The 23,070-nt window shown below is 49.0% G+C and overlaps 1 protein-coding gene across 1 annotated transcript in view; it reads right to left on the bottom strand.

Moving 5' to 3' along the window:
- Window positions 1–23,070, bottom strand: part of ENTREP2 (endosomal transmembrane epsin interactor 2) — a 349,185-nt gene that overhangs the window by 6,074 nt on the left and 320,041 nt on the right. Inside the window, exons 5-8 of the mRNA XM_012764608.3 lie at window positions 20,849–20,956; window positions 9,768–9,928; window positions 9,121–9,256; window positions 2,365–2,440 (exon numbers count right to left, since the gene is read on the bottom strand). Of these exons, the coding sequence (XP_012620062.3) occupies window positions 2,365–2,440; window positions 9,121–9,256; window positions 9,768–9,928; window positions 20,849–20,956 (481 nt within the window). The remainder of the gene's footprint in view (window positions 1–2,364; window positions 2,441–9,120; window positions 9,257–9,767; window positions 9,929–20,848; window positions 20,957–23,070) is intronic.

The following is a 23,070-nucleotide window of genomic DNA, read 5'->3' as shown; positions in this document are numbered from 1 at the left end:
CTCTGGTGTTGAAAGTTGGGGACACCAGATGACCTCCCAAGAATCATTCGAGGAAGGGCATGGGTGGAGGGGGCTTAGACACTTCACATTGCACAAGAGACTGAAAGTCAGAAATCAGGTGCTTTGGTCAGAAGGAGGCTGACGAGCATGGCCTGTACAGGGAAAGGCAGAAGCAATGAGGGACATCGAGGCATCCCAGCCCGGTCCTGGGGGGCTGCCCACCATGCAGGGGGTGCAACCTGGGCTGCCTGACAAGCTGCCAGTCAGGACTGTGGGGAACAGCTTCCCTGTGGACCTGCCAGCACCCACGTCTTCGTTACTATTTTGTTATTTTATTAGATGAAAAATAAACCAAAATCTATAAAAAAAAAATTTCTAGAACAAGTGAGTTCTGCAAGGTGGCAGGATGCAAGACCCACACACAAGAACGAAGCACAACTGTACCACAATCAACTGTACTAGCAATGATCGTGCAGTAACAGAAATTAAACACAATACCATTTACAATTAATAGCTCTGAAGAAAACGAAATACTTAAGTGTACCCCCTCACAAAACACGCACAGGCTCTGCATGCTGAAAATGGTAACGTGGAGATGAAAGACATCAATGAATGGAGAGACATACTCCAGCCGTGCATTGGAGGCTCAGTGGAGGAGGGTGTCAATTCTCTCCTGACTGCTCTCTTGGTGTAAAGCAATTCTGATCAGAATCCTGGCAAGGACTTTTGAAGACACAGATACGCTGATTCTAAAACGTATATGGGAAGGCACAGGCCCTGGAATAGCTAAGGCAAGCTTGGAAAGGAGAATGCAGTGGAGGACCCGCTCCTGCAGGCGCGAAGGCTGATGCTGGAGCCCGTCACCGAGACACTGAGACGCTGGCCGGGCAGCAGGCACTGGATCAACGGGGCGGAACAGAGAACCCAGAAATAGATCCACAGAAAGGTGCCAGACTGCTTTGTGACAAAGGTGCAGAATCAATGAATGTCCTGGCCCGCCCCATGAACCTGGACCTCGACCTGACTCCTCTGTAGTCACTACCCAGAGGAAGGCACCTTTCCTGCAGTTTAACCTGCCTGACGGGGGCCCCGAGCGCCTGTCAGTACTTCCCCGCAGATTCCTGACCCCTTGGGGGCTGCGCACCCCAGCCAGGAGTCTGGTGTTGGAAGCACCCCTGGGTGTCTGGGTCAGCTACGGAGTTAACCGCCCAGGTCCTGGCAGTGAGGAGGGGGCAGCCCTGGGCACCCAGGCTCCTCTGTCATCTCCACCTGCATAAACAGAACAAACAGGAAGGAGCTCCAGGAGTCGACAGGCTGTGTTGACTTTCCAACCTTGTTTCCCGTAAGAACATGCGATTTGTAAGAGTCACGTGGCTGGAATAGGTGGGGCCAGGCTGCAGACCCCCTCAGCCCAGACCCTGGAATGCAGCAGGCTGGTGTGGTCACCCTGTGACAGAGGACTGGGACACACAGCACCCTGGGGTAGCCCCTGGGAAGGACGTCGGACACCACCTCTTGGACAGTTTCTGATGGCTCCCTGGAGAGACCAAGGGAAGGACAAGATCACGTCTGAATCCCACGACTGCAGAGACCCGGATGCAACCCCTTCCTATTTCTCGTAGATGCTAAGTGTTTGGGGAGAGGACAGAGAGCCCTATAATCGTGGTCCTTTGTGGGAATCTCATGAGTTATCTGACTTTGGTCTCCACATAAACCAGCCCACATGAGCCCGCCTGGGGACCTCGAGAAGGTGGCCCCCTGGAAACGCAGAACACTTGCTCCCTCCGCTAGGAAGGGTTGTCTGCTTTCCTGATACCTGGGACCACCTTCCCCACCCCCAGCTCTACACTGCTCCCACCCTCTGTGTTCGGGAATCTGACCCTTCACACCTGTCCTTCAGTGCCTTCAAGGACAGACCTCCAGCCTTTGCCTTCCTTCCCCCTCTCCCTGTGAAGTCCCCCAGCCAGCCACCTCCTTCTGTGGGAGGCACCGAGTGGCCATAACCCGGCACGTACAACTGTTGCTCTGGAAAGGGTGGACCTCAGCTGGGGTGGCACACTCTTCTTCAAAGCCATAGCCCTCAAGTGAGAGAGATGGGGCTGTGTGGGGAGGTGACAAAGCCGCGCAGAGGAAGTGTGAGGTCTTCCAGGTACACTGACTTGTTGGATGCAGGTAAGGGAAGAACTGTGGAGAGATTATCTGGTACTCAACAGGACAGGCTATAGCAAACTCCACCCCTTTAAAGAATAAGAAAGGGAGGGAGGAGAGTAGGCAGAGGAGAAGGGAAGGAAACAGGAGGAGGAAAAGAGACATTGGTGACAAATAGAAACTTATCACTCCAAATACTGAAAGGGGTAATATTACCTGGTGTGCTGAAGACAGCAGTGGCATTTGGGTCCCCGGAGCTAGTCTCAGCCACTTGCTGATCTGAACTTGTAACCTGCAACAAGAAATGTAAAGCATCAAGGTGAGCATCGGTGGGACCCAGGAACACGGTACAACAGCCCCAGGCAGCAGGCTGACTTTGAAGCTGGTCTCCCAGGAAGAAGTGTTAATGGCCGTGTACTTCCACTACCCTCCCCGAAATGTGGGGGTGGGGTGTGAGCACTGAACTTTCCCTTGCCAAGGCCAAAGCCCAAGTCTCTGACCTTTTTCAATCAGGACACCTGTCAGGGCCACAGAGCCACCCTGAGCTTTGCACCTTAACCATATGGGCATTCTCTGGGACAAAGGCCACATAGGAACTCCCAGAGTCACTGCAGGGCTTAGGACAGTCCCTGTCCTCACTTCCAACATGCCCGTCTCAACCACTCTCTCTCCTCTCAGCTTCTGCTCCAGGAAGAGAACAGGCCACGAGGGACAAAGAGGCATGAGGCCCACTGTGCCTTCTGCCAGCACAGTGGGAACACAGAATGGGAATTTAACAAATGGTCCTGGCCTGAGTGAGCTCCTGAAGTCGCCCAGAGCTGCCATGTGCTCTCTCTTCCCTTTCGTCTCCACAGAGGGGGTCGAGAGGCTGCTCCCAAGGCTGCCCTCCCTGCCTGGGCTCGGGCTCAGGGTCCAGGTCCACACAGGACAAGGTGCCAGTCTGAATGTGGCCTTGCCGCCCTGAGGACACCATCAGATGCCACCGTGTCCTGGTGGAGTGGGTAGCAAGCTGTGGCACTCGCCGGGAGCTGCAGTCACTGAGCCTCTGCAGCTTTCTTCTTGGGCGGACTCCTCTTCTGCCCGCAGAGGCCTCGGAATCTGAGGGGGAAGGCCAAGCCCCCTCCGCTTTCTGGCCCCTCTTCGCCCTGCCTGTCCTGTGCGGCACGGCGGGCCCGGCCGCGCCGTCCCTGCGCTAGGGCCTCGCGGCCCGCACGGCCCGTGCTTGGATGTGATGAGCACGGCACACACGTCACGTGAGCACCGCCCCGCGCCACTGTGCTATTTCAGAAAACAATTTGTGGATCCTCGTGTTATTTCAGAATTGCTTTGGGGATGCGCTTGCAAATAATGAGCTCCGGAGGAGGCTGGGGAAGGTGGGGCGGGCCCCTGCGGCTTGTTCCGATTCCAGCTCAGGTAATTACATTTCTGCCACGCTCATCTCCCGCCACTTCAATCACATGGCCGGTACCCTTCATCTCCCCTCTTTAACCAGGCTGGCGCGGGGGCAGGTGCTCGGGCTGCGCGGCCTTCGCTCTGGCACAAAGGCTGCGAGCTGCCCCCCGAGGCGTGAGGCCTGCGAGGGGTTCTGAGAGAAAGGGACGCCGAGAGCTGCCTGAGTGCTCCCTGGGATCCCACTCAGATGCTTTAGAACAACACTAGACACGCCATTCTTCGTCCTTAGCGCGCTCATTCTGTCGGGGCGGGAATCTGGGGGCGAGAACTCGCGCCGCCATCCGCACTCACCGTGTGATTACCACGTGCCAATAATCAACTCTGGACAACTCCAGAAACTCGCGCTACATCACAAGAACAACGCCCTGCAGGTTCGTTTCATTCCACGTGCCCCTTCCCGTGTCAACCCTCTATTTCACTTTCTTATTTGGGGTGGGGGTGGGTGGTAACTCAGAAACCTGCTGCTTTAAAAAAAAAAAAGCTTTGGTAATAAAGACATATAAATAAAACAAGAGAGATCAAATATACAGGGGCACAAGGTCAGCAGGAAATTGGATTCGCTTCGTATTTTGCAGAAGCATCACTCACTTCCCTCCGGCTCCCGGTCAGACCCGGTTTGGAGAGGAGACAGCTCCTGGGAGCGCATCCATCACCTCGCGCAAGCAGGGCGTCAAGGGTTTAATTTAAATTTGGCTTTCCCTGATGGCAGAAGCCACTCTGCCGCACTAGAGCCGTGGGGGACAAAGCTGTTCTGTTCACACAGCGTTTTCGGTGAACTAGAAAGGTAGGAGGAAAGGGTCAGGGGGGTAAGAATAGAATTTAAGTTGAAATTTGAGTTCTGCAATAAAGCTCATAAACACACAGCTCCCTGAGGAAGAAGAGGGGTGAGAGGGCTGTCAAGAGGAGAGGCCACAGGTGTCACTTCACCTGGACACTCCAAGGCAGGTGTCAACTCACCTGGGGCTCGCTGATTTACAGATGAGCTTTTCTGACTAGTTGTTGTCATTGAAAAGTGAACTGGCATTTGGCAAAGAAGCCAAATTTCCCCTCGTCTTCCTTTCTTTCAGGAAGCTATGTGGCTACGACCCCTGACGTAGAAATTCTGCCCCAATTCTGTAATAAGTTTCCCACTCCTGGGTGAGGCCAACCATCTAGTACTAGATTTATGAAGACCTTTTCTTTTGGGGCAATTACCAGCAATCATGGGAAACGTGAGTGAAGATTTTAGGCTAGTGGCACAAGGCAATCTTCAAAGACACTTTGCCAAATGGATTTCTGAATGTAAAGGCCATTGCCTTGGAACATTACACAATAGCTTTCGGGACTTGGGGCTGGCCGTGCTCTGTCACGTCTGTCTCCTTTTGCATGACTCCTAGCTCACTGCTCAGGTTTCCCTTCCACTGCCATACCGCCACCAAATTAAAATTCCCAAAGCATCGCTGGGGCATGTCCACCCAGATGCCAAGCTCTTCAAAGGCACCTCTATAGTCTGACATCCAAGGTCATAGAGTGTGTTCCCCAAATTATCTCAGTGACTCGGGTCCTGTACCTGGAGCTCCCACAACTGGCCTCCTGGCCGCCCCACCTCTGCACCTTTGCCCATGCTGGGCCCCCCATGATGACCTCCCCTGTGCTCACCTGCACCCCTATCCACCCAGATGTCCAGGCCCAAATCTCCTTGGAAGCCCCAGAGAAGTTTGCTTGTCCCTGCCCTGCCTGCCGCCACAGACTGTTAGCGCCCCGAGGGAGGGGATCGGTCCAGGCCACGGTTCTATATTGCACAGGTGTAAATGGTCCCTGAAAGATAAGCTTGCCACCCAGACAAGATATCAGACTGGTAAATTCTCAGTTGCCTTCCTGCTATTGAAAGACACACAGTCCCTCAGCGAACTCGCTGGAGCGTACATAGTCTCAGACCATCGCAGCCTAAGCCAGAGGGAACGCGTGTGGCCACCCCATGCAGGCAAAGGGGTCAAAACAAACATCCACAGGCAAGGAGTGCTTTTCCTTCCCGAGTCAAAAATATCTTCTCCTGGCCCCGCACACAGCTGCTTTTCTGTCCGTCTGTCTTCCTCTCTTTATCCAAACGAGTGCTGACAGGCGGTTTATGCGCCATTTGGCCTAACGAGGGGAAGCAATTGACCTCCTTGTCGCCCAGGGAGACACGTCCTGCTGTGAGGGGGCCGCTCCTCACTGTCCATCCGGTGGGACGGGCTGGCGGGGTGAGGGCAGCTGGCGGGCCCAGCCTCTCTCTGCGGACTTCCAGACTCCCAGAGACGTCTGTGGAATTGAAAAGTGCTCCCAGACCATGGGGTCAAAGAGAATTGGCCCAAGGGCTGCGGCGACCCCTTAATCACCAGATGCTGCCCTGCTCCCAGGCTGGTAGCCCAGAGAAAGGCCATGCACACAGACGTGCTCCAACGGATAACGTATAATGTTTGCGCAGCACTTGTGAGCTGGAGGTTTCCGAGTCAACACAAGCTATAACACGAGACAAGCCTTTGACATTAAAGCTCTGCTCACCAAAGGTCTGTGAAAGAAAGCTCAACTCAGAGAATTCCCCAGAGTTTTGGCAGATGGAGTCTTATTGGCCTTAAAGCCAGTATTATCATCCTCCAATACATCCTATTCTTCAGAGAAAAGAGCACATTAGTGATGCAACACGAGTGAATGTCCCTCTGGTGTGCAGCTGAGGGTGACGTGTCGGAAGTCTCACCCAAGCCCAAGAGCTACTTCAGCATCCGGGGCCTTGGGAAGCTGGGGGCCGGCTCCACATGCAGGGGGTCGTGTTGTCAGGGGGCCAAGGGCTCTGAGCTGGCAGCATTCCTGGCCTTGCCACTCTCCAAGGGGTTGTACACACGGAATCACGAATTGTTCCAGCCAACCTCTTTTCTGGAAATACGGATAATGGCTCAGTAAAGGGAGGGCATGAAGCAGGCCCACCCTCAGTCCCCGGCACAGAGCTGGAGTTCCGTGACGGCAGTAGGCAGGGTCACCGTGCAGACGGGGAAGTGGCAGAGTTGCCCTCCTACCCCACAGCGGCTGTGGAGAATCACACACCCCTGCGGACTCTGGGGCTTTCCACCCTCCGGGCCATTCCACACGTGCCTGGTGAGTCCTCAAGGCCCTATACCCACACACTCCTCTAACTACCATCCTGTCTTCTCTCCTCTTTGCCAAACATCCCGCATGAGTGATCCACTCCTGCTCCCACAGCGCTCCTCCCTGGGGCTCCTGCCTCTTCAGCCCATCAAAGGGGCTTTTGCGGAGGTCACCCACAGCCCCTCCACGGTGAGCCTGGGGACCTGGCATCAGCTGTCACAGCCTCTGGGCACAGCTGGCCCATCACTTCCTTCCAGAACTGCTGGGTCCTGCAAATGCAGGCATCCCAGAGCCCTGCCTGGTGCTCTGCTATGTGGGTGGGTGCCCTTCCTCTGCCACCTACGATGGTGTCATTCCTCAAATCCATTTTCCTCTTTGGGTGCCCCCACCCCCTCCTCCATCTCCCAGGCTCCAGTGACCATCTCTGCAGCTAACTCCAATCTCTCTAAGTTGCGGAAGCACAGACCCTATCGCCTGATGGACACTCACTTGGAATTCCATCCCCCACACCCAGACAAGTCACCTCCACCCACGCACACTCACCCGAGACTCATCCTGCCTGGCCTTCTGCCTGGTTTTGTGCCCACCCCACTCCTTCCTTCCCTCTGAGCCTTTGCACAGCTGTTCCCTCTCCCAGGAACCCTCCCGGACCTTCCTCCTGAACCCTGCCTGGCGCCCTCCCAGTCTGAGCTCTCGGGTCCTCCCTGGACCTCCCAAACAGTGGCCCTGCGCCCCTGACGAGTGCCCCACAGTGCACTGGGCGCCCCTCTCAGAGCACCGGTGATAACTCTTATCACAGCAAATGGTCTCCACCGATAATACTGATTTGAATTATTTTTTATCATAAACAGAAAAATAAGCCACATCGGGAAGGCAGAGGGCCCTGCTCAGTTTTAAAAAAACCTCTAAGAGCGTCTCCATTGCGGCAGGTTTAGGAATGAGGAGAGTTCAGGGCCACGCTTTGCCTCCTCGCTGACGAGGTCCTTCCTCACAGGCAGTCCCCACACGTCTGTTTCTCCCGCGGACGGAGTCCTTGGCCCAGTGGAGTCCCGGGGGATTGACGTGTGCTCAGGGTGGGAGCGGGTGCAAAGGCAGCTGCTCAGGCACTGTCTGCTCGTGCGAGGACAGGCTGGGTGCTTACTGGGCAGATTGAGAGACTGAGCTGGCCCTCCACAAGCCACCCTGAAGGAGAGTCCCTGTGGCAAATATTTCCCGCTCCGACAGGTTGAATCTAACAGGGTCTGAACGTGCTGTCCACGTTTCCACTGCGCACAAGGAAGGTGCATCTCCTCCTGTCCTAAGACCACCCAGCCTGCAAAAGGTGATGCGTCCTTGTGGATGTGACTGTCCCCATAGACTTTTAATCTGTGTCCAAGGGCTCCATAGCTGCCGAGAAGTCCAAAAGTGCAGTCCTGGGTGTCCACTCTCCTCTTCTTGGTGCTCAGAGCCCAGAATTGGCTCAGCCCCGACCCCCACTGCCCTTCCCGGCACATCTCCTCACTCCCCTGTGTCCCACCCATGCTCCAACCCCCAGGCCTCCAGGACCTCCCTGACCACCGTCCTGCACTCAGCCGCTACATGACCTCTCCAGGTGTTCCTGTCTCTCTGCCCTGGCTAGCAACGTACTGTCCATGCTCAGAAATGGCAGCAACAGCAGTGACGACAAAATGAAAATAATATCCCACAAAGGATGACTGGCTTTTGCTGAAATCAGTACTTACTTTGTTCCATGTCCTAAGTTGGCTGCATTGTAGGCAACATCCCATTTCATCTCGTGAGCTCGGTACTGTTATGGCGCCTGTTTTGCAGATGAGGAAACTGAGGCTCCATGAACTCCTTCTGAGGGCCTGTTATGTGTCAGGCACCGAGAGGCGGTGGGAGTGCCCGGCACGCCCAGCTCAGAGAAGGCCTGGACCACTTCCTGGCCTGGGCCCCAGACAGGACCAGAACAGCTATCTTACCTCCCTGGTAGATGGTGACAGCGCATGTAGTCAAGACAGGCCAAGGTCCCCTGGGTTTGGGGGGTCTGCCCAGGGGTCAGAAGCTATCTCAGGTCCTTCTGCACCGCGTCCCCAGACACACTGACACATTAGGCTCAGACACATGTGAGTGGCGATGCCCTGAGACAGAGCCTGAGCAAGTAGCCAAGGGGAAAATACTGGGACCCCAGGTCTGGGTTGGAATCTCTGCAGGTTCCGCTGTCTCAACCTGATGCCTCGTACACAGCACAGGGCTAACGAGACCAGCATCCCACAGGTTTGTGGACAGGCCTACGAGACACAAGTGTGCACAGTGGGCCAGGGCACGGGTGCTAAGTACGCAGCCAACTCACACCCTGCTGTGGTGCTTTCTGAGGGCAGGAGGGGAGGATCCCCCCACCTTCCACGGGAACTGGCCTTGTCTGGGCCCAGGCCTCACCTGGCCGGCGGGGGGCTGGCCCACCACTGCCTCGTACGGTGGGGGCAGCTCAGCAGGGTAGAGCAGGCCAGGGCTGTTGATGGCCACGTCATACAAAGTGCTGAACGGAGACCCAGCGAGGTCCAGGTGGAGGCCCCTGAAAAGGCAGAAGCATCACACTGTCATTCCCTGGGGAAGGAGCCTGAATGGCTGACATCGCTCTCAAAGCAGAACGTGGACTGCCAGGGTTCCCCCATCCAGGACTCGCCGTGGTTGTGAATAAAAGCCAATTCACCAGGCAGCTTTCACTCGTGTTTTTACTGGAGGGACATCAACATTTTCAATAAACTCTATGGCCCTGTCCATGTTCTACCAATGAGTATAATGGGATGGCGGCTTTGCGCAACACGAGAATGCAACGGAGCTGCTCCCGGCTGCCGCCAGTTTTGAGTGGGCTGCCTTGCAGAGACACCGTCAGAAATGTTCTATTTCTGGCACTACTCCTGTCGCCGTGCCGTCTCTGTTCTCTCACTAAACACACTCGCAGACAGACGCCGGCTCTCGTTCCGCTCAATTTCTCCCCTAAAAGTGGGCGGGACCGTTCCAACCTCCCAGCGACTGCTTCTGGTCTTGGGGGCCTCAAGATGGGGCATCCACGGATGACCAACCTGGGGGCCTCGGTGGAGGGCGTGCAGGTGTACTCTGGAGGGTAATAGGGTGGCGGGGGCAGCGGGGGGATGAACTCGTCGAAATCCAGGGTCCGGTGCAGAACGGTGCCGTGGGGGGTCACGCAGGCGGCGCTGGCAGAATGTGACCTCTGCGGGAGGAACTGGAAAACAGAGACAGCCGGAGTTATCCGGGACGTGTCGTGCCGCTGGCGTCTAATTAAGCCAATTATACATAAGCTTCAATGATCAGTGTGGAGTGTCTGTAATTTAAACTGTCAAGCCATGACTGCTAAACACACACTTTCAGACCGAGGCTCCCCAAAGAACGCCTCGCCTTGGAAGCCTCATTGTACTTTGATGCTCATGCTGTTATGCAGAATGCCTCTTATTTTTTTAAAAGAAAAAATACAGTCCAGGAAGTCTTTAATGCTATCTCTACCACTAAACCTGGCTCCTCTGATCACACTACTCAAAGACTGCATGCAGTCAAAGGGCGCCTGAGGTCCCCGGGTTAAGACAGCACTTCCTGAAGTGTGTTTGTGAGAAATGTCTCACCCCACCCCTGAAATTCCTGCAGGGAAATATATTTGGGAAATGCCATATACTCTCTTCTTGGAGCCCTACAATGTTCATTAGTGTGTTAAAGGCTCTGAGAAGGTCTGTGTTGAATTATTTATTTAACTATTTAATCCTTTAACCCAACACTTCTCCAATATTTCATTATGGGCCCCTTTGGACACATAGTATTATAAATATTTTGCAGTTCTATGGGATTCACACACTTTGTAAAACAGTGTTCTGAAGAAAAAAGAGACTCCTTTGTAAGCTCTAGAACATTCTATGGGGCAACCTTAAACACTGAGATGCTGCTTAAACAATGTGGGGTAACATCATTTCAACAAAATGAACCCTGTCTTTGCCTAGTTTTCCATTTTTGAAGTACTACCAATCACTGCTTCTCTTTCCGCCCTGGAGTTACTGCTGCCCAGAGGTTACCTGTGGCGTGGAGATGCCTGAGACACTGCTCCAGTGCCAGCAACACCTCCCTGTGAGTGTCCACAGCTCCCCAAAGACTCTGCGCTATAAGGGCTCCATGCTCTGGGACCTCCCACTGTGTCAGGTGGAGGAAGGAGAGGATTGGGGATGCAAGAAAAGGACCCCATCCCAGTCACCCCCACACAGCCAGGGACAGCTCCATTAGACAACAGTGAAGTCTCCAAGCACTGTGTGGGAACTGAGGGCCCAAAGGGTTCATGAAGAAGATGACGTCTGAATGGGCCTTGAAAGATTGGTAGGATTCCAATGGGTGGGCTTGCAGGAAGATACTCAGGCTCGAGAACAGGTGAGCCAGTGGAAGATGAGTTTAAGAAAAGCAAATAAATAAGGCTCTAGAAGTCAATCTTAAGGTGCCAGAGCCTGGGAGGAGACTGATTGGATCTGCATGAGAGGAAAGTGCCTCTGGCAGCGGGGTAGGGTGGGCTGGAGTTGACAGAGGCCAGGAGGTGAGAACACTTTGCACCGGTCTGGGTGAGGTAACGATTCTGAATAGGGTCAAATGCTGTGAGATCAGTGTGCTCTAGGCTGAGGGAGAAAGGACGGTGGCCACGTCTAAACAAGTCAGACTAAAAATGGGCCCTGCGGGTCTTCCTAACACACAGAGCACGCTCCTTGCCTTCCCAGCTGGTCTGCCCACAGCTGTGTTTGTTTAATTGTCTGAAACAGGCTCATCAATGGCGACCAGATCGAGTGTGTGTCTGTCGCCCTCTGCCTCGGAAAGCTGTCAGTCCTGACGCCTACTGTGCACAGTTAAGCAGCTAGGGTGAGGGCAACTGTCCTTCAGGTCTAATAAGGAAATATTTTGAATTAGTTTCTATCAGAAATTAGAAAAAAGTCAATAAAATACTCAAGCAAAATGAAATGCAAAAACCCAAACACTTTTTTCTGCAAGGCACAATTCGACCCAGAAGGAGAACAAACACGTTCAGGAGAAATGAGGAGCTCTGGATGGCCCTACGAACAGGTTCACGCGAGAAGATGCTGCCACGCACCAGAGGCTTTGTAAAGGTGAAGGGACAGGCTCTGCATCTGCTCTAAGGTCCAGACTGCCCTTCCAGGGTGTGCTGCTGGCCTCACATTCACGCAAGCATCCTGGCCTTGGCTCCTATCAGAGGGAGCCTGTTAGCCTGGCTCCTCAGCCTCCCCTGAGAGAAGCCTGCAAATCATGCTTGCCCTCCTCCCTCTCTTCCCCGCCATCAGCGTCTGGTTACTGAGGGCAGGGCCCCCTCTGGCAGCAAAGTCACCAACTCTGTCCTCTGCTCTGCACGCTGGGGCTGAAGTCTGCGGACTACATTTCCCAGGCTCCCTTGCAGCTGGCTGCCTGTCAGCTTGTGCCTATAGGGGGCGCTAGAGGGAGCCTGGAAGGCAGGTGGTGAGACAAGGGAGCCGCTGTTATCTTGCTTCTTCCCCCTCCCTCCCTCTGTCCTCCCAGCTCTAAGGGGTGACAGCTGTCTGCAGTTACTCATCTCTCTGCAACCTCAGCACTCCCTTTTGTTCCTTCAGCCTTGCACACCTGGGTAACCAGCTCCCGGCGACTGTGCGGCAGTCCCAAGGGCAATTTCCTTTCCTGGCCGTCCAGGGCCCATTTGTGTTTCATCCACCTCTGTATTCCCACCTCGGGCCCAGCAGGGGCTCCACAATCATCTGCTGAGGACAGGGACAGACACTTCCCCGCTGGGGCGCCTCCATTCAGCCCCTGTTATCTCCTGCCTGCAGGAGCGTCTACCATGTGTCTCTCTGCCTTCATTTTCTGCCTCTGGAATTCAGTCTCCATCCTGCCGGCAGAGCTATTTTTAAACCAATCCGATGAGGTCACTGCCATTGAAAGCACGTTTATGAGCGACGCCCTTGCTCACTGAATCCCATCTGGTTTCCAGCTTCCTAACCAACCAGTGTCCCAAATTCCACACTCATTAAACAAACCTGCTCCCCCAAACCCCAAATACCAATCACGTGTTCTTCCCTCTCCCCTGCTCCCTGTCTCCCTCTCGCCTGGCACCTCCTGTCGTCCTTCAGGGCCCGGCAGAAGGATCCTGAAGGACATAACTGCCTCCTCTGATCCCTGATCCATGTGGCGACAATGGAACACCTGTGCCTGGCACTGGCCCTAGTGCCAGGGCTGTGCCCGCAACAGGAGTGAGCATTGCAGAGCCCGCTATAGAAAAGCCGGCACTCGTGGTCTGCTCTGGGGAGAGGGGACCCCAGCTTAGGCGTGTGTTGTCCTTCCAAGTGACACCTGGGGCAATCTGGCCTCGCACAGCTTCCCAAGGCTCACTTAACATGGAGCCCCTAAAAGTTCAGTCTGTCCGCACAACTCAGAGTCCAGGATCCGAGGAAGAGTGTGAAGAGGTCAAGGGGCCTGGGGTGGGGAGTCAGGGGCTGGTTTGCAGGCCCTGCCTGACCACTGGGGCCCACAGGACACTGAGCACATGCTGACCATGCGATCCCAGCCATCGTCCCTGGGAAGCGCCAGTTCTTAGTCACAGACCCACATGGAAGGGTTGCGTGGCTAAAGGAAGTCTCTAGTCAGGAATACCAGCTGTTCCCCTCGGGCCTCCACTTCCTGCCTTGGGGAACCAGGTGGAGGGCAGGCCAGGCAGCAGGAGGCTGGAGACAGGTGCTGAGATTCCCAGGAACACCTTGGGATTCTAGCAACCTCTTTCCGTGCCCAGCCCAGGTCTGCTTGCCTCTCTTTCTGCCCAAGCCCACACCCGGCCAGTGCGGACCCTCCCTGCTCCCTGGGGACACAACACCCTCTCCCAGCATTCCTGCCATATCCTGAAGGAAGCACACATAACTCTGAGTTCCCAGAAAGGCTAAAAACCCTCTTTAGACTTGGTGGAAATAGCAGGATTATTACATGTAGAAGTTTTCTTAATTGACCTCCTCCTCCTCCTCACCAGCCCACCAGAGGAGTGGGAGCTTCTCATCTGCACTCCAGACCCTGGGGTGACATCCACCAGCCCTGTTGCTCTCTGGTCCTGCCACCGCCCCATCCCCCAGCGAATTCTAGGGCAGCAGGGTGCCTTCTCAACCGTGGAAGGCCAGTTTTAGTTATTGCTATAATTGCATAATGACATACGGATGCAGACAAGAGGAGCTGCTCGTTCTGCGAACTCCAGGTAGAATGTTTTGGAAAGATGCAATAAAGGAGAGTAACTAAGCAGAAACCACCGCGAAATCAGGTGAGGGCAGAAAGGCAGTTCTAAGAGAGTAGAGGAGAGTCATAAACATCTAGGGAAGCTCCGCACGCAGATCACTTCCCAGGGCTGGCTCCACTTTCCAGGAATTGAGTCTGGAAGTCATAGATGGTGTGGTTTCCACGAAATTTATGCAAGAAATAACAACCAAGCACACCAAACAGACCCATAGCCAAAGGGACGATCATGGCCTCAAACCACATGACTGGTGGACAAATGCTCATTAGCATAAAGTCCCAATATTTGTATGTACACATCATTTTTATGACTGCTTTAACTAGTCGTTTAGATTATTCAGCTGCCTGTTTTCTTGGTCTGGTAGGTAAGCAGCATCGATTGCCCAGAGACGATTCTGCTGAGCCCAGGCCTGAAGGTCACTGTGGGTCCGAGGAGAGCTGTCAGCAGGTGCAGCCAGCGCTGGGGTTAGGCAGAGAGAAGACACTGGTGAGCTTGGGTGACTTCGGGGTTCCCAGCGGGTGGTGTCATGTCCCTGGCTGGCTACTTACGAGCTCCCTGGGCAAGCCCAGTCACCGAGTCTGCACAGTGAAGGCACAGTGCCCCATCTGCACTTCCTAAAGGAGTTCCACTCTATCAGGCATATGACTAGAGGAGGGAACATAAATGACATAATAAAAGATGAAGCTAACAAGCAAGTGCCTAATGGCGATGCATGTAACAGCAGATGATGTTCCCGAGGCTACAGTGGCTGGCAATGAAGTAAGTGGGGAGGAAAATAATGTAATGGAAAATGAGATTACACTTAAAAAATAAAACTGAAAAAATAGATTATAGACACTTAAGAAGTAAAAAGCCTTCTCTGTTAAACGATATCCATAAACTGAATTGTGTAATCAGATTATCTTCTGCCACTACTTCCACACATATTAGCATAATCAGCTTTATCAATTTTGACAATAGGCATAACACTTTGCATCCCATTTGCACGTGTATTCATTATGCTAGTTCCATTAACTGTTAATTACCCCACGTTGCTGATCCACAGAAATAACAAGTTTTAGGTTCTTCAAAGGACTTGTTCTCACTATTCCCAGATTCCCAGTGGCACCGGACACATAGCAAAACACATGAGATGTGTGTTGACTAACTGAATGAATGAATGAACCAATGAATGAGGGAGCAAATAAGTGTGAATTAAAAATGGGTTAATAAATCAGTAAATAACACAAAACTGGGACTCTTCCTGAAAAACTAATGTTATAGCTGGAGTTTTGATCAATTGCATAAGTTGTTAACCTGAGTCACAGTAGGAATCACCACTGGGGTCTTTCCTGCTCACACTGAGGGGCAGGGAGGGGCTAGGGAAGTGGGGTGAGAGTCCACACCAACAAGGTGGTGCAGGGCTGCCCCGGGGGCAGATAGGAGGAGGAACTCCTTGCTGGGAGGCCAGGGATCCATGGCAGGGCCACAGCTTAGGGAGAGGACTGGCTTTCCTCCCTCATCCCAGCACCCTGCACAGTGAGCCGCTCAACAGGGCACCTCGGAAGGGCAGGGGGACTGGGGCTGTGGATCAGGAGTACCCCAAGGTTCTTCCCGAGAAAAGAAATTAGTGTTAGCTCATCAGGAAAGGGCGGCAGGAGGCCTTTTCCACACTTGGGCACAGACACCCACCCTCCCATGATGCACTCATCATAACCTAGTGCTGCTCACTGTGAAGGTCTCAGATAAAAATAAACATGAGAATGAAGAGTTGGTACACCAAAAGCCACAAATGAGTCCAACAAATGAAAATCCACTCAGAACAAAGAGGTCAAAGCAGGAGAAGATAAAGAACATAGGAACAGTAGTGACTCTTACATAAAGTTAAACTTGAAGAAGTAGTAGAAATGCGATGGGATGTTGTGATTTAAGGACTAAGGATGACTGACATAGAAAGGACATATCAAAGGGAAAAACCCTAAGAGCCTGGAACCAAGTGTTTTAAGCTGCCTAAGGAAAACCCAGAAGGTGGCTCTCGTGTAGGAGAAGGAAGAGGGAAGTAGGTACATTCCAAAGGAAGGACAGGGTAAGCAAGTCATACTTGCACAAGCATAAAAAGGACAGTACTTACACATTTCAACAGACACCTTCCTTTCTTGGACTAGGAGTCAGTTGGTTAATGAACAAAACAGTTATTTAAAGTAGAGAATTTGTCATGCCTGTAGTCCCAGCTACTCAGGAGGCTGGAGCAGGAGGGTTGCTTTAGCCCACGAGTTTGAGGCTGCAGTGAGCTATGATCAGGCCACTGCACTCCAGCCTGGGTGACAGAGGAAGACCTTGTCTCTTAAAAAACAAGACTGGGAAATTTCATGCCCCCCCCCACACATAGACACATACCAGCATAATACACATATAATTAACACATTTTAACTTAATCCTACATACATGGACAAATTCCTAGAAAGACACACACTACCAAAACAGACTTGAGAACAAATAGAAAATGTGACAAGAGATTGAATAAAAAAAAACCACCCACAAGGAAAAGTCCAGGCTCAGATGGCTTCACTAGTGAACTCTATCAAATGTTTTAAAAAGATTGGCAAGTGACTTTGTTACACACGCACAGACACACACACACAAAAACAAGAAAAAAGAACAAACAGAATTTAAAGAATTAATACCAACTTTTCAAAAATTCTTTGAAAAAACAGAAGAGGAGGTAACATATCCAAACTCATTTTATGAAGCCAGTATTACTCTAACACCAAAACCAACAACATATAAAAAGGATTACATGCTATGACCAAATGGGGTTTGTCTCATGAATGCAAGGTTGGTTTAACATCAGAAGAATCAATCTATATAAATATAACATATCAATAGAATAGAGGACAAAAATCACATGGTCATTTCAATAGATGCAGAAAAAGCACTTGACAAAACCCAACATCTCTTTATGATAAAAAAAAAAAAACACTTAATACACTAGGAATAGACAAGAACTTCCTGAATCTGATAAAGAGCATCTATGAAAAACCCACAGCTGACATATTACTTAATAATGAAAGATTGGATGCTTTCCTCCTAAGACTAGCTACAAGAGAAGGATGTCCACTCTCATCACTTCTATTCAACATTGCAGTCAAGGTGCAAGACAGGGCAATTAAGGTAATAAAATAAAAAAAAAAATGCAACCAGAGTGAAAGCAAGGAAGTAAACCTATCTCTGTTTGCAAGTGACATGATCTTGTATAATAGAAGAAATCCCTAGGGGAAAAAAGTCTCACTATTAAAGTCAATAAACAAGTTCAGCATGGTTTCAGAATACAAGAATAATATAAGCCAGGTGCAGTAGCTCATGCCTGTAGTCCTAGCATTCTGGGAGGTGGAGGTGGGAGAATTGCTTGAGCTCAGGAGTTTGAGACCAGCCTGAGCAAGAGCAAGATCCCATTTCTACTAAAAATAGAAAAAATTAGCTGAGTGAGTTGGCACACACATGTAGTCCCAGCTGCTCAGGAGGTTGAGGCAGGAGGATTGCTTGAGCCCAGAAGTTTGAGGTTGCTGTGAGCTAATCTGATGCCACAGAACTCTAATCTAGCCTGGGAGACAGAGCAAGACTCTGTCTCAAAAAAAATAATATAAAAAATCATTTATATTTCTGTACACTAGCAATAAATGATCTGAAAATGAAATTAAGATAATTCTATCATTTACGATAGCATCAAAAAGAATAAGATTCTTAGGAATAAGTTTAACAAAAGTACAAGACTTGTACACTTAAAATTATAAAATATAACCAAAATAAATTGAAGATCTAAATAAATGGAAAGATATCCCATGTTCATAGGTTAGAAGACTTAATATTGTTAAGACAACAATACTCTTTAAATTGATTCACAGATTTAACACAATCCTTATCAAAATCCTAACTGGATTTTTTTGCAGAAACTAACAAACTGATTCTAAAATCTATATTAAATGCAAGGGCACAGAATATCTAAAATCATCTTGAAGAACAAAGTTGGAGGACTCATACTTAGCAATTTCAGAAGTTACTACAAAGCTACGCTAATCAAGACTGTATGGTATTGGCACAAAGATAAACATAAATCACTGGAATAGAACTGAGAGTCCAGAAATAAACCTATATATCTACAATTTATTTTTATCCAATGTTACCAAGAAAATTTAATGAGAGAAGATTAATATTTTCAACAAATAGTGTTGGGAACAGAATAAAGTTGGACCCCTATCTCACACCATATGCAACAATTAACTCAAAATGTTCTAAAGACCTAAATGTAAGAACTAAAACCATAAAACTCGTAAAAGAAAACATAGGAGTAAATCTTCATCACTTTGGATTAGGCAATGATTTCTTAGATAAGACAACAAAAATACAATCCACAAAGAAAAACTAGAGAAATTGCACTTCATCCAAATTAAAACTTTTGTGCTTCAAAAAACACCATCAAGTGAAAAAATAACCCACAGGATAGGAGAAAAATTTTGCAAATTATGTATCTGATAAGGGACCTAGATCTAAAATATATAAAGAATGCTTACAACTCAGTAATAAAAAGACAAATAACCCAATTTTTAAAATAGGCAAAAAGAGTCTGAAAAATGTTTCTCCAAGGAGGACACATAAATAGCTATTAAGCACATTAAAATGTGCTCAACATCATTAATCATCAGGGAAAGGCACATCAAAACCAGAAGAAATATCACTTCACCGCCACTAAGGTAGTTACAGTTAAAAGACGCATAAATGTCGGCATGGATGTGGAGAAACCAGAACCCTCATACTCTGCTTATGGGAATGTAAAATGGTGCAGCTGTTTTGGAAAATGGTCTTGTGGTTCCTCAAAAATAAAGTCATCATTATGACCCAGCAATTCTTCTCTAAAGTATACATCCAAGAGAAATTAAAACATATGTCCACACAAAAACCTATACAAGAATGTTCATAATAGCATTATTCATAATAGCCAAAAAGTGGAAACAACCCATATGAACATCAACTGATGGGTAGATAAATAAAATGTGGTATCTTGATACAATGGAATATTGTTCAGCCATAAAAAGTAATGAAGTATTGGTACATGTAGGAACACGAATGAACCTTTAAAAAGTCTTGCTAATTGAAAGGAGCTAGAGACAAATGGCCAAATATCACATCATTTCATTTATATTGAAATGTCCAGAATAGGCAAATCAAAATAGATCACACTTATTGAGGGATCACCAGGCATCCCATTAATTCCATTTCACAGTTGAGGAAACTGAGGCACAAGCAGGTTCAGTGACATACCCAGAGTCACCTGCTTCATACACAGAGGAGCTGGGACTCAGACCTACGCATGCTGACTTCAGACCCACGGCTCCAGGTCTGCTCATGTTCCACACATTGCAACTCCAGAGTGACTCTGCACATCGCTGTTATAATTATATGCACTATCACAGCGAGAATATACTTTGTTCTTATTTAATTGGCAATTTTTATTTTAATGCTTAAAACCAGGGGAATGCAAACTTTTAGCATTACATCCCTTTGGTTTTGTTAGTTTGGTCAAATTGATGTGATATTTACAGATCAATAGTAAAATCTGCTGAGGTGAGGAGAACACCCTGGTACTTAACCTTTCCTCTGCACGACATGCTGGAGAAAATCACCAACACAAGGCCCTGATGAACAAGGGCTAAAGTTCATTGCTACCGAATAACTGCTTAATTAGATACCTTTCAGAAAACTGCAACCTCTCAGAAAGGTCAGCCTGGCTGTGACAGCCGTGTGGATATGCACCAAGAGGAAAGGCTGCGCACGGCATGCAATTAGGGCCAATGAATCTTTAATATCCTGGTAATGATGCTCTCTGGCCCTATATCTTGATTAACTGATGTACTGCCACAGAAAGGACGAGAAAGAACACATAAGAAAGACTACTGTAAGAACAATTTGTCTTTTCTTGAACAAGATGCATTAAACCCCTCTGTGTGGGAGACAGGGGTAGGTCTCAAAAGGGCAAGCTGAGAGACAGAAAGATAGAGAAAGGGACAGAGAGAGAGAGACAGAGAGAGAGAGAGACGAGAGAAGAGAGAGAGAGAGAGATGAGAGAGAGAAAGAGAGAAAGATTCCTATGCTTACCATTGAAAAACAATATCTTCCCATCAATTCCTATTCACTGACTGAGCTTAATGGTAGCATCTGAATAGTGGGCTGTTCCATTCACATAGAAACAACGGAAAGCCTTCATCATGTATGATTTGTGTATTAATAACCCATGTATTGTAACATGTATTAGTGACCCCAGCTCCTGGTCCCCTTTGCCCCTGGGGGCAGCAAGTCTTCCTCTGTAAGACCTTGGCCAGAGGGCCAGATGGCGGCCGGTGGTCGGCCACTGGATTATGAGCTCAGTGTTCATTGTCAAATCTGAAAGGAACTGATTGGCAACTTTTCAAATTACAGAAGAACTCATTTGCTAACAATTCTAAACTTCCTTTATTCAAAGAGAATTCTGAAGCCTGAGGAAGGTGCCTTGCCTGGGCCCAGAGGATGTCTAGGGCTGCAGGACTCTCACTAAAATGACTCAGGGACATACGTCAGGGGCCATCTAGGAGGGCACAACAGTGGCAGGACCTTTTGACACGAAGGTCCAACAACACCTAGAATAGATGCATCAACGGCACCATATGTGCAGATGCTCTGTCTTCCAGAGGGCAGCACAGGTGACCTCCGAGTGCCATGGACTGTCAGGGCCCGTGGCCGTCCCTGCGTCTGGCTGGAAGCTAGAGGTGCCCATTTCTAAGTAGGGTTCAAGCAGCTACAGAAGAAGGGGGCCAGGCCGTCATTTTGAGTGTGCTCAGGAAGGAAGGGGCCACTCACCATCTGCAGGACGTCGGCGGAGACCATCTGCATGCAGCACATGGCTGTGGCCAATGCACACACGATGGTGGAGACCACGTTGAGGGCGCACACGCTGAAGAGGAGATCCTGTGAGAAAAGACGTGGGAGAACGTCAGCCTTGTCATGACAGCCAGGATGGCAGAATTCTTGGTCCTTCTGTCAGGGCCCAGAATCAGAGTGGGCAACTGCCATTCACTTCATGGAGTTGTATGTGTGTATGTGTGTGTGTGTATGTGCATATTTCCTAATCAAAACTGGCCTTTACTATAGACACATTTGTTGATTCTTTTACAATGCTGATCAAATTATTCTTAATACTCAGTGATGCATTTCACAATTTTGATAATTGTTAGAGTGTTCAGTAATGTTGTCCAAGAAACTCTTGAGGTGGCCAACATTGAAGGAGGTGGGCACTGTTTGCCAATCACAACTGGTAACTCAAAATTCTGATGAATGTTTAATGAAATGCCAAGTGTTTACATTAAACTTTTTATCCTGAGATAATTGTAGATTCACATGCAGGAGTAAGAAATCATAGAGACAGAGCGTGAGTATCCTCCGTGCACTTTTCCTCAAGGGTGACATCTTGCAAAGCTATAGTTTAATATCACAGCCAGGATGCTGACATCGGTACAGTCAAGATACACAACAGTTCCATTGCCACACGGGTCCCCCATGTCATCCTTTCATAGACACACCCGTCTCTCGCTGCTCCCCATTCAATCCCCGGTTCCTATCCTGTTGAAAATCACTAGACTGTTCTCCATTTTTGTAACTCTGTCATTTCAAGAATGTTACATAAATGGAACCATATAGCATGTAACCTTTCAGAATTGTTTCTTTCCCCCATTCAGCATAATTCCCTTTAAGGTTTATCCAAGTTGGTGCATGCATCAATAGTTCATTTATTTTTATTGCTGGGAAGTATTCCAGGGTATTGGATATACCACAGCTGGTTTAATCATCACTGGAATATATGGGTTGTTTCCAGTTTTTGCCTATCACAAATAAAGCTCCTGTGAATATTTATATACAGGTTTTTGTGCGAACATAAGTTTTTATTTCTCTGGAATAAAATGTCCAAGAGTATAACTGGTGGGTTGGATGGTAATTGCATATTTATTTTGATAAGAAACTGACAAATCTTTCCAGAGTAACTGAACTATGTTGCCTTCCCATCAGCAATGTATGGGTGATCTAGTTTCTCTGAATCATTGCAAATAATTGGTGTCAGTATTTTTATCTTAGCCATTCTGATAAGTCAGTAATGATATCTCATTTTGGTTTTAATTTGCATTTCCCTGATGTCTAATGATGTTGAACAATCTTTTCATGTGCTTATTGCCATCTTATATCCTCTTTTGTAAAATGTCTATTCGTGTCTTTTGCTCATTTTTAATTGGAATGTTTGCTTTTTTTTTTTTTTTTACTATTGAGTTTTGAGTGTTCCTTATGTATTCTAGGTACTAGTCCTTTGTTGGATATGTGGTTTACAAATATGTTTTGCTACTCTATAGCTTGTCTTTTTATCTGTTTCACATAGAGTCTTACTCAGCTCAGGCTGCTATAACAAAAATACCAGACTGGGTGGCTCAAACAACAAACATTCATTTCTCACAGTTCTGAAAGCTGGACATCTAAGACAAGAGCGCCAGCCAGTCAGATTCTGTAAGGGTCTGCTTCCTGGTCACAGATGGCTGACTTCTCACTGTGTCCTCACTTGGCAGAAAATGGACATGAGAACTCTCTGGGGTCCCTTTTCTAAGGGCACCAATACCATTCACAGGGGCTCTACCCTCATGATCTAATCACCTCCCAAAGGCCCCACCTCCTGATAACGTATTAGGGGTTAGGATTTCAACTTATAAATTCTGGAGGGACATAAACATTCAGTCCATTACACATGAGTTTTCACAGAACAAAATTTTTAATATTCATGAGACCCAACTTGTCAATTTTTACTCTTAGGGTCATACTTTCAGTGTCAAGTCTAAGAACTCTTTGCCTAGCCTTAGATCTTGAAGATTTTCTATTTTTTTCTAAAAGTTTTTATAGTTTTATATTTAAATCTATGATTCATTTTGAGTTAATTTTTGAATTAGGTTTGAGCTTTAGGTTGAGGTTCATTTTTATATTTTTAATGTCATTTTCCACATGTTTATACAGAAATGTGATTGATTTTTGTGTGTTTATCTGATATC

This window comes from Microcebus murinus, chromosome 7 (genome assembly GCF_040939455.1).
Source record: "Microcebus murinus isolate Inina chromosome 7, M.murinus_Inina_mat1.0, whole genome shotgun sequence".
Lineage (NCBI taxonomy): Eukaryota > Metazoa > Chordata > Mammalia > Primates > Cheirogaleidae > Microcebus > Microcebus murinus.
Note: the sequence above shows the minus strand (reverse complement) of the source record. Positions and strands in the feature narration are given on the sequence as shown.